The sequence below is a fragment of the Arachis duranensis genome, chromosome 2 (genome assembly GCF_000817695.3).
Source record: "Arachis duranensis cultivar V14167 chromosome 2, aradu.V14167.gnm2.J7QH, whole genome shotgun sequence".
Classification (NCBI taxonomy): domain Eukaryota; kingdom Viridiplantae; phylum Streptophyta; class Magnoliopsida; order Fabales; family Fabaceae; genus Arachis; species Arachis duranensis.
Window position 1 is genome coordinate 39,513,034 of NC_029773.3, and position 11,905 is coordinate 39,524,938.

An 11,905-nucleotide genomic window follows, 5' to 3' on the forward strand; every position below is an offset into this window, starting at 1 on the left:
TACTTTGTAATTTGCTATGTCAGCAAACCAAGGTGCTTGTTGAATTTGGAACAGGTGCTCATCAGGGAAATTCTCATTGACTTGTTGTGGTCTATCTTGATAGGCTTCTTGTGGTACTCTTGATAGATGATCTACCACTTGATTTTCACTTCCCTTCCTATCTCTTACTTCAATATCAAACTCTTGTAGCAGCAACACCCACCTAATGAGCCTTGGCTTTGAATCCTGTTTAGACATTAAATACTTGAGAGCGGCATGGTCAGTATATACTATAACTTTTGAGCCAATCAAGTATTGCCTAAACTTATCAAATGCATAAATAATTGCCAAAAGTTATTTCTCAGTGGTGGTATAATTTTTTTGTGCTTCATTTAACACTTTGCTGGCATAATATATGACATGGTGCAACTTATCTTTCTTTTGTCCCAGCACAGCACCAATAGCAAGATCACTTGCATCACACATAAGTTCAAAAGGTAAGTTCCAATCAGGAGGTATGATGATTGGCGCTGTGATGAGTTTTCTCTTTAAGGTTTCAAAGGCATGCTTACAGTTGCCATCAAAGATGAAAGGGTTGTCAATTACTAGCAAATTGCTCAATGGCTTTGCTATTTTTGAGAAATCTTTGATGAACCTTCTGTAGAAACCAGCATGCCCAAGAAAACTCCTTACTGCTTTCACATTAATAGGTATATGAAGTTTTTCAATAATTTCTATTTTAGCTTTATCAACTTCTATACCTTTGCATGACACTTTATGCCCAAGAACTATCCCTTCAGGAACCATGAAATGTCATTTTTCCCAGTTCAAGACCAAGTTAGTTTCTTGGCATCTTTTCAAAACAAGAGTTAAATGATGCAAACAAGTATTAAATGAATTGCCAAAGACAGAAAAATCATCCATGAAGACTTCTAAAAATTTTTTAACTATATCAGAGAAAATGGAAAGCATACACCTCTAAAACGTGGCTGGGGCATTGCATAGCCCAAAGGGCATTCTCTTGTATGCAAAAACTCCAAATGGACATGTGAAGGTAGTCTTCTCTTGGTCCTTGGGGTCCACCACGATTTGATTGTACCCGGAATACCCATCCAAGAAGCAATAATAGGCATGGTCGGCCAATCTTTCCAGCATCTGATCAATGAATGGAAGGGGAAAATGATATTTCCTTGTGGCATCATTCAATCTTCTATAGTCTATGCACATCCTCCACCCAGTCACTGTTCTAGTAGGGATCAACTCATTCTTCTCATTGGTGATGACCGTCATTCCTCCCTTTTTTGGTACAACTTGAACCGGGCTCACCCATGAGCTGTCAGAGATTGGAAAAATTATTCCAGCATTCCATAACTTCATGACTTCTTTTTGAACCACCTCCTTCATGGCTGGGTTGAGTCTTCTGTGGGGTTGAACCACAGGCTTTGATTCTTCTTCCAGCAAAATTTTATGCATACAAATGGCTAGGCTAATGCCTTTGATATCCTCAATTGTCCAACCCAAGGTTGTTTTGTGGGCTTTCAACACTTCAATCATCCTTGTCTCTTCTTCCATATTTAAAGAGGAGTTAATGATCACTGGTAGGGTCTCTCCTTCTCCCAGGAACACATATTTGAGGTGAGGGGGGAGAGGCTTCAACTCCTGTTTTGGCTTCTCTTTCTCCTTGTCTTCACTGGAAATTTCTACTACTTCCTCTTCCTGTTGCTCATGACAAGTGGCTTCTAACATTTTCTCCACCAGACTTTCTATCATATCCACCTTCATGTAGTTTTCTTGTTCAGGGGGGTGTTGCATTGATTTGAAGACATTGATGATCATTTGTTCATTATGCACCCTAAAAATCATCTCTCCCTTCTCTACATCAATAATGGCTCTGGCCGTGGCTAAGAATGGTCTCCCCAAGATGATTGAATTGTTTCCTTCTTCTTCTGTATCCAGAATTACAAAGTCTGCAGGGAAGATAAACTTCCCAACCTTTACTAACAAGTTTTTCACAATGCCATTGGGTGTTTTGATTGATCTGTCAGCCATCACCAAAGACATCCTGGTGGGTTTGAGTTCTTCTATGGCCAGCTTTCTCATCATTGATAACGACATCAAATTGATGCTAGCACCAAGGTCACAGAGAGCTTTGTTTAGGGTCATTTTGCCTATGGTACACGAAACAACAAAGCTCCCTGGATCTTTGAGCTTTGGTGGGATACCTCCTTGAATCACAACACTGCATTCTTCCGTGAGAAGTATAGTTTCCTTTTCTTGCCAACTCCTTTTCTTGTTGATAAGTTCTTTCAAGAACTTTGCATACAGGGGCATTTGCTCAAGTGCTTCAGCTAAGGGAATATTGATCTCCAACTTCTTGAAGACTTCAAGAAATTTTGGGAAGTGTTGGTCCTTAGTCTCCTTGTTGAATCTTGAGGATATGGCAGTGGAGGTGTGAAGTTTACTTCCTGCCTTTGTTCCTTGGTTGGCTTTCTCATTACTTCCTTCTCTTTCCTTGATTTTTGTGGCTGATCTTCCTTTTCTTTGAGCTCCTCTGAGGTCTGCTTGCTTGCTGTTACTTCTTTATCATTGGATGCCTCTTCTTCAGCTTGTTCCTTGTCACTTTCCTTTGGCTTCTTAGTTGCTTCTTCATTCTTTACCAGGATCTTTCCACTCCTTAGCTGTATTGCCTTACACTCTTCCTTAGGATTTGGAATTGTGTCACTTGGTAGGAAACTTGATGGTCTCTCTGTTGCAAGGTGTTTAGAGAGCTGGCCAATTTGTCTTTTCATGTTCTTTATGGAGGCTTCTTGATTCTTGGCTGTCATTTCTTGGTGTTTCCACATTTTGTCTATCAAGGTTTCCAGGTTGGTGATTCTTTGAGATTTTGGTGATGCTTGTGGTTGGTTGTGAGATGTGGGTGGTGGATGATATGTATTTTGGTTGATGGACTGGTTATGGGTTGGATATGGTTAGAGTTGGGGTAAGTATTTTGTGGTTTTCTGAATGAATTTTGGTTGTTATTTTGCTGGTTGTTCCTTGGATTATTTTGGGTTGTGTTTCTTTGCCATGGCTGTTGGCCTTTTTTATGGTTATCTCCCCGTCTAAGGTTTGGGTGGTTCTTCCAAGAAGGATTGTAGGTATCACCATAAACTTCATTCTGTCCAGATTTTTGGTTATGCATGTATTGCACTTGTTCCTATTGTTGCTCGTCTTGGCTTTCTTCATTTTGCACCCATATAGTTGATGGTTGGCTTGTGTTCACAGCTGCTACTTGAAGGCTGTCAATCCTCTTGGCCATTTGTTCAAACTGTAGTTGAATTTGTTGTTGCATCATCTTGTTTTGAGCCAAAATAGAGTCCACTCCTTCTAGTTCTAGTACTCCCTTTCTTTGTGATGGTTGGCGGGTTCTTTGATGAGCAAAGAAGTATTGGGTGTTAGCCACCATATCCATAAGATTCTGGGCTTCTTCAGCAGTTTTCATCAGTTGTAATGAACCTCCAGCAGAGTGATCTAATGCCTCTTGAGATTTCAATGTCAAGCCTTCGTAGAAATTCTGCAGCACATCCCATTCATTGAACATCTCTGGGGATGATGACAAGTCATCTTAGCCTAGTTTTACTAGTCTTTTTCTTTGATTTTCATTTGGTTTTATGCACTTTCTTGAGCCACAAGTAAGCCAATTGGGTAGAATTTCATGTTTCCTTTGATTCAATCAACTATGGATTAATTGATGTATTTTCATGAGTTTTTGTGCCATAATTGCTTATATGACAAAAAGAAGAATAACTCTCATGATTATGGCATAGCTTTGATACAATTGTTGATTGATGATAGGTGGAATAAAGCTTGGAAGAAGGTTGCAAGAATGGGCTTGGAAAAAAGGGATTCACGTTTGCCTCAAACGTGAACTCAAACGTGAGTAGCAGCTGAAAGACACCCTGGAGGTCGCCCACGTTTGCGCCAACGTTTGATTCAAACGTTGAGGCAAACGTTGGCTGAAGATGAAGCAGGGGGAGGGCCAACGTTTGCGCCAGCGTTTGCCTCAAACATGAGGTCAAACGCTGGCACCTGAACACCACTCAAGGAAGGCAACGTTTGCGCCAATGTTTGCCTCAAACGTGAGGTCAAACATTGGCGCCAAAAAAATAAGAAAAATCACCCCTGGGCACAGCAACGTTTGCGCCAACGTTTGCCTCAAACATGAGGTCAAACGTTGGCTACATTTTAGCATGGAAGAGCATGGAAGAGCACCCTGTTTGATGCCTTGGTTGAGCCACATTTGTGCCAACGTTTGCCTCAAACATTAGGCCAAACATTGGCCAAAAGAGAAGCTTGGAGGGAACCACGTTTGAGCTAACGTTTGACCTCAAACGCTGGCTCAAACGTGGATGACAGCAGAATGGCCGAGCTGCATAATTGGCACACGAAGGCATTTGAGTCAACGTTTGCCTCAAACATCAACTCAAACGTAAATCCCCAAGGCCCAAGTTGCAAACGGATTTCTCCCCAACACCAAGAACAATCAACAGAGGCTTTTGTCAACCCAATTCCATCAAGAGCAAGGGCCCAATTCAAGGCTTGAAGATCATTTGAAGAAAGGGTATAAATAGCTTAGAATTTAAGTTTTCAGGGAGCTTTTTCTTTTTGGAGCTTTTCTTTAGAATTTTCATAGTACTCATAGGAGAGAGCTCACTTTACATTTTGGTTGTTGGTTTCTGGGAGGGGAATTGAATTCTCTTCCTCTGGGTTTCTTGTTTTCATTTCCTGCACACTTGCTTGTGTCTTGGGTGTTGAGAATTGAGGAAATTTTGTCTCAATCTCACCTTGAGATCTCCCTCTGTTTTGATTTTTACTGCACTCTTGAGAAATTGGAAATTGAATTTAGTTTTGTACTGTTTGATCTTTACTTCTCTTGTAATTGAATTTTGAATTTGGATCTAGGAAGGCAGTGAGATCTAGACTTGGCTATCTAGTCTCTTGAGTCCTGAGATCTATGTTTTTCAATTTTAATTTCCTTGTTTAATTGTTACACCAAGTTCATTTTCATTTCCGTTTGAGATCCGGTTAATTTGAGTCCATCTTCTACTCTTCTGCTTGTTTGATTTTACTTTTCTCTGTTTAATTTCTGCAATCCCAATTCCCAATTCCTTTTATAATTCAAGTAATTTACATTTCTTGCACTTTAAGTTTCAGTCATTTACATTTCTTGCAATATAAGTTTCTGCAATTTATATTACTTGAACTTTAAGATTCGGCTTCTTTACTTCCTGTTCTCTTTAAATTACTGCAATTATCCCTCTCCCTTTTACATTCCTTGCAATTTAGTTACTGCCAATTACAAATTAATCAACCAATACTTGATTCGCTTGACTAAATCAACCACTAAGCTAAAATTGCTCAATCCTTCAATCCCTGTGGGATCGACCTCACTCCCGTGAGTTTTATTACTTGATGCGACCCGATACACTTGCCGGTGAGTTTTGTGTTGGATCATTTTCTGCACATCAAGTTTTTGGCACTGTTGTCGGGGATTGAAATAGATTGACAATGATTAAGTGAAGTGGAGATCTAGATCAAGCACTTTTTCTTTATTTTTTTGACTAACCTACTAACTGTTTGAATTTTTGCTTAAGCTAACTAAAACTTCATTCTAGCAATAGATTGAAGTGTCATTGGTTGTGTGTTTCTCTTGTTTTGTTTGTATGTCAGGTATAGGGAGAGCCATCCCCATTTTATCTGAAGCTGACCAAAGAACCCTCAGGAGATTAAGAAGAGCTGAAAGAGGGAAAAACATTGTTGGAGAGGAGGAGTCAGAAGAAGAATTTCAAGATATGGAAGAACATTCAACCAATCCACCAAATCCACCAGGGGGAGTAGCCAACAACAACAACAATCCACCACAGAGGAGAGTTTTGGCTTCCTATACTTTTGCAAATCCTAGACATTGTGGAAGCAGCATCTTAACTCCAAATGTCAATGCCAACAATTTTGAACTAAAGCCACAACTTATCACTCTAGTTCAAAATAATTGCTCTTATGGAGGAGGACCACTTGAAGACCCCAATCAACACTTGTCTACCTTCTTGAGAATTTGTGACACTATCAAAACCAATGGTGTGCCTTCTGACAGCTACAAGCTACTACTATTCCCATTCTCTCTCAGAGACAAAGCCACTCAATGGTTGGAATCCTTCCCAAGAGACAGCATCAACAATTGGGATTATTTGGTAACCAAGTTCCTTGCCAAATTTTACCCACCTCAAAGGGTCATTAGGTTGAAGACTGAGGTACAAACATTCACACAAATGGAGGCTGAACCCATCTATGAGGCATGGGAGAGATACAAGGCTCTAATCAGGAAGTGTCCTCCTGAAATATTCACTGAATGGGATAGGTTGCAGAATTTTTATGAAGGCTTAACATTGAAATCCCAGGAAGCATTGGATCACTCAGTTGGAGGCTCTTTGCAACTCATGAAAACTACAGAAGAAGCCCAGAATCTCATTGACATGGTGGCCAACAACCAGTACTTCTTTGCTCACCAAAGGCAACATCAACTATCACAAAGGAAAGGAGTGATGGAGTTGGAAGGAGTGGATTCAATCCTAGCTCAAAACAAAATGATGCAACAGCAGATTCAACAACAATTTGAGCAAATGGCCAAGAGGATTGACAATCTCCAAGTTGCAGCAGTCAACACGAGCCAACCATCAACCACTTGGGGGTAAAATGAAGAAATTCAAGAGGAGCAACAGTAAAAACAAGTGCAGTATATGCACAACCAAAACTCTGGACAGAATGAAGTGTATGGTGACACCTACAATCCATCCTGGAAGAACCACCCAAACCTTAGATGGGGAGACAATCACAACCAGAATCAACAACCATGGCAGAGGAACTCAAATCAAAACACTCCAAGAAACAACCAAAACCACAACCAGCAGCCAACTAACCAAAATTCTTATAGAAAACCCCAAAACAATTACCCCAACTCCAACCATTATCCATCCAATAACCAACCCACTAACCAAAATACTTACCATCAACCATCAACACCCCCACAACCAACCAATCTCACAAGACTCTCAGAGAATCACTAATCTGGAGATGCTCATGGAGAAGATGATGAAGAACCAAGAATTGACCAAAGAACCAGGAAGCCTCCATGAAGAGCCTAGAGAGGTAGATTGGGCAAATCTCCAAGCAGATTTCTGTTGAGAGACCATCAAGCTCACTACCAAGTGACACCATTCCTAATCCTAAAGAAGAGTGTAAGGCAATACAACTAAGGAGTGGAAAGACACTGGTGAACAACAGCAACAAGGAGGTAACCAAGAAGTCTTTAGACAACAACAAAGAACCATCAGAAAAAGGGGAAGCTAGCAATAAGGAACTGATAACAAGCAAAGATGTCTCAGAGAAGCTCAAAGAGAAAGACAACTAGCCACATAGTTCAAAGGAAGAAGTTCAAGGACAGCAGGAAGTGGAGAAGAACATTACACCTCCACTGCCGTACCCCCAAAGATTCCACAAAGAAGCAAAGGATCAACACTTTCATAAGTTCCTTGAGACTTTCAAGAAGCTAGAAATCAACATTCCCTTGGCTGAGGCATTGGAGCAAATGCCTTTGTATGCCAAGTTCTTAAAGGAGCTTATCAACAAGAAAAGAAGTTGGGATGAGAAAGAGACTATACTACTGACTGAGGAATGCAGGGCTTTGATTCAAAAAGGGCTTCCCCTAAGCTTGAAGACCCTGGAAGTTTCCTTCTGCCCTGCACCATTGGGGAATTGACCATCAATAAGGCAATGTGCGATCTAGGAGCAAGTATCAACTTAATACCCTCTTCTTTGGTGAAAAAGCTGTGTATAGAGGAAGTTAAGCCGATACAAATGTCTCTGGAACTGGTAGATAAGTCGGTGGTATACCCCAGGGGTGTGATTGAAAACCTTCTAGTCAAGGTGGACAAATTCATATACCCTGCAGATTTTGTGGTTTTAGACTCAGAAGAGGATGAAAGTGATTCCATCATACTTGGGAGACCTTTCTTGGCCACTGTTAGGGCCATTATAGATGTGGAACAAGGAAAGCTAACCCTTAGAATGCATGAGGAAAACATCACCCTGAATGTATTTTCAGAGACACAGCCCAGTAATGAAAAGAACAACTACAATGAGACTGACAAAGGAGACTTGCAATAGAGGAAGAAATTAGCAAGACAATTGAAAATTATCTTCCAAGACAAGAAACAAGCAACATAGCAGAGCAAGAGAAGCCTGAGACTGTGCAAAGGGAAGAAGGAAAGCAAGAAAGAATTAAAGCGCTAACTGAGAAGGAGAATCCCACAACCAAAGCTGCTGTCAAGGAAGAAAGGTTAACAAGAAAAAGGAAGAAAAACAAGAAGAAGGCTCACAAAGGATGGAAGAACAAGAAAATCCCAACTGAGGGGTTCTCTAAGGGTGATGAAGTGCAGTTGATCTATCAACAGTTGGGAACAAGCCAACATGCCAATGATTATTACATTGTTTGCAAAATACTCTCACTTGAGCATGCTGAAATTGAACATCAAGGGACAAAAAAGAAGCTCACAGTGAGGGGAGACAAGTTGAGACATCACAACCGTCAACCACCCTGATGGGGGCCACAATGTCAAGCTAGTGACAATAAAAGAGCGCTCCATGGGAGGCAACCCATGATTTAAGATTCCTGTTGCTTTAAATTCAGTAAGCTATGATCATCCTAGCATGATTTTTTTCATGAACATACTTAATGAATGCATGCACTGTTTTGAAACATATGCCAATACTTCTAAGTTTGGTGTGCCTTTAAGCACACCAAATCAAATTTTCAAACATTCTTAGACCATATGCTTAATCTCTCCGATGAAGTATATGACCAAACATTAAGTTTGGCGTCTGCATGTGTAGAGTTTTCAGAAGATCATTTCTTGTTCATGAAATCAAAATCATACACCGATAGATCATACATTATTACCTTCTAGGACGTTATGATCGAAAAGAAATCATATCTTGTGATGAAGGTATCAATTGTGATAAATTGCTGGCATTCTACATTTATCCCTTAACATGAGACAAGTTTGGTGTTCATCAAACCTTGATTCACTAATTAAGGGACACAATTGATTCTTCATGAAATTTTTTATTTTATAAAAGCATTTCTTATAAATATTTAACCAAGAGTGACATTGAGATTTCAAGAGCAATAGTTGGAGGAAACAACATTTTAGACTATATAACCAAACATTAAGTTTGGTGTCCTCCAAGAAAAAAAGAGAGTCACAGTTAGATAGGCATAAGAAATGATGAGCAATCTATCTAATGGCTTTTGGTGATGCTTATTCTTTTTTTTGTCTTGTTGTGATGGTCAGGTAGTCAAGACACTATTCAATGGAGGGGACAAGACAAGGAGGGGCATAGCATGAGGACAAAATTCCATCACATGCTTCAAGGGGTGATTTTGCACATCCTTGGGAAGAGCACGTTGAAGACCATTGAAGAAGCAAGCTTTGTCCTCATTCAACTTTGCATGCACACCTTTGATTGGCAAAATGCCCAATTGCATCCCAGCCCTCCATTGTTCAAATAAGTGATTATAAAACACCACCCTCAAGCCATGCACATGAACGAAGAAGTTGCACACTCCTTGCACTCCAACCATTCAAACTCTATTTCCTTCATCATTACTCATCATATAATCTCAGCCTCAAACATCTTTTCTTCCAAGAGCACACCAAAACCCCGAACCTTCCACACACAACCTTAACCTCAAAAAAAAATCAACCAATCAAGTGAGCATGGCCTCTTCTTCAAGAGCCAAACAAAGGAAAGGAAAGGAACCCATGGTTGAAGAAAACACTCCTGAATTTGATCAGTGGAAGTTCAAAACATGGTACCATCAAATGCAATGGGAATGGATGAGAGAAAAAAAGATATATCCGAAAGTTCCAATTCTATTGCCGGATGAAGAGTGCCAAGAAATGAAAGCCAAGATTAGAAAGAGGAGATGGGAAGAGCTCATTTCACCAATTACCAGGATCAATGCAAACATCATATGGGAATTTTATGCTAATACCCCAAGGCTTGAGATGAACAAAGCTCCAACCTACAAGAGTTATGTACAGGGAACAGAAGTGGATTTTAGCCCAAATACTATCATGAAAGTGTTAAAATTAAGGGCAGTCCATTTTGATGAGCCAGGGTACCACCAAAGGTTAAATGAAAACTAAGACTATGATGAGATTGCCAGTGAAATATGTGTGGTGAACATGGAGTGGGTAGGAACTACTAAAAATAAGTACCAATACTTGAGAAGAGGAGATCTCACCCCTGAAGCAAAAGGTTGGTATGAGCTACTAAAGAGATCGATCTTGGGCACAGTGAACAACTCGGAGGTCAACAAGAAGAGAGCTATCATGTTATATTGTATAATAATGGGAGGAGAAGTGAAGGTTCACGAGATCATTGCAAGTGATATTCAAAGAATTGCAGAGAAGAATTCGGCCGAAGGTTGGCTACACTACCCAAGCACCATTATGCGTTTGTGCATGAAAGCTAAGGTACCAATGGAGGACGAGAACCCAACATGGTTGAATCCGGGCATGCCTATAACCTTTGAAAGAATGATGATTGTTACGAAAGCACAGCAAAGCCGAAGGCCACAAAGAAGAAGGCGAAGAGAAGAACCAAGGGAGGAAGAAGAGTCACAAGAGGAACAAGAGGAACATCAACAATTCCAACCACACAACAACATGGACATGACTCAGATGCAAGGAGCAATTGAGAGTTTGTCACAACAATACACGGTACTTCAAGAGAGGCAAGAAGAGTATCATTCACAGTACAAGAAACACCAACAAAGACAAGAGGAACTTCAGCTGAGAATTATGAGTCAACAAAGGGATTTTGAGTCAAAATTTCTAGTGATATAAGAGGAGCAAGCTTTTCAATCTCATGAATCATTCGATAAGTTATCCCAAATGCAAGCCGAGAACATGAGAGCTCTCAAGGAATTCACAACCCTTCAAGATGCAAGGTATGAAGTCCAAGCTGACTATAACATAAATAGTCAAATCAAATTGAACTACATTGTAGATCATCTACACAATATGGAGCCAGCATTCCCAACTTTCGATGAGTACTTCAAAGGGAGGAGTGAGAAAGAAGTAAGCAAGGCTATGGGACTTGAAGATAGAGTGGAAGAAACAATGAACAAAGCTGGGTTTTGGCGAGGGTCAACAAACACAGACATGGATACAAGAAACACCAGAAATCAAGCAAATGAAAAGAAAAAGAAAAAGCAAGATAATTGAAAGGTGGACCTGCTCCTTGTTCATCACTCTAAAGAAAAAGCATGCATCTTGTTTGTTTAAGAGTCTTTGCATCTTTAGTAGTCATTTCAAGTAGTAATCTTTGCATTATGTTTGTCGTTCTTGAAATAAGTAAGCTAGTCTAAGTGTGTGCTTGTGTGTTTACTTTCACTTAACTAATGCATGTTTTATCCCCTGTATATTTTCAATTCAATAAAAGAAATGTTTGAAACATGAAGTAAGATGGTTCATTGCTAGCTAGAAGTCAAATAATAGTAAGTGGTGGCATATATGTGTGATTGTGTGGTAGCTCACTTTTAGTGAATAAGAAGACTAGACTGTTCTCCTTTTAAGTAGAAAGTAGCTCCCTATCTATGAATCTCAAAAATAAAAGTCCTTGGTTGAAAAAAAAAAGAAAAAAAAGTAGAATGAGAAAAGCCAAAAATGGCAGTAAGAAAAATAAAGAGAAGAAAGAATAAAGCTAGACACAATAGCTTGAACCTTAGAATATATGCCTGTGGTGTCTTTGTACTAGGATCTGCTTGGATTATTAAGTTCTTTGGAGTGCATCAACACTTGGTAACTTGGGTTAACTAACCCGG

At 39.9% G+C, this 11,905-nt stretch overlaps 1 protein-coding gene across 1 annotated transcript; it reads left to right on the forward strand.

Annotated features, from left to right (window-relative positions):
* Positions 1-10,262: 10,262 nt before the first annotated feature.
* LOC107474224 (uncharacterized) lies at positions 10,263-10,925 on the forward strand. Its single transcript, XM_016093823.1, has one exon. The coding sequence runs from the start codon at positions 10,263-10,265 to the stop codon at positions 10,923-10,925; it is 663 nt and encodes a 220-aa protein (XP_015949309.1).
* Positions 10,926-11,905: the final 980 nt, after the last annotated feature.

Coding starts and splice junctions, on each gene's coding strand:
- LOC107474224 (XM_016093823.1), top strand. CDS start 10,263: ATGGAGTGGGTAGGAACTACTAAAAATAAGTACCAATACTTGAGAAGA.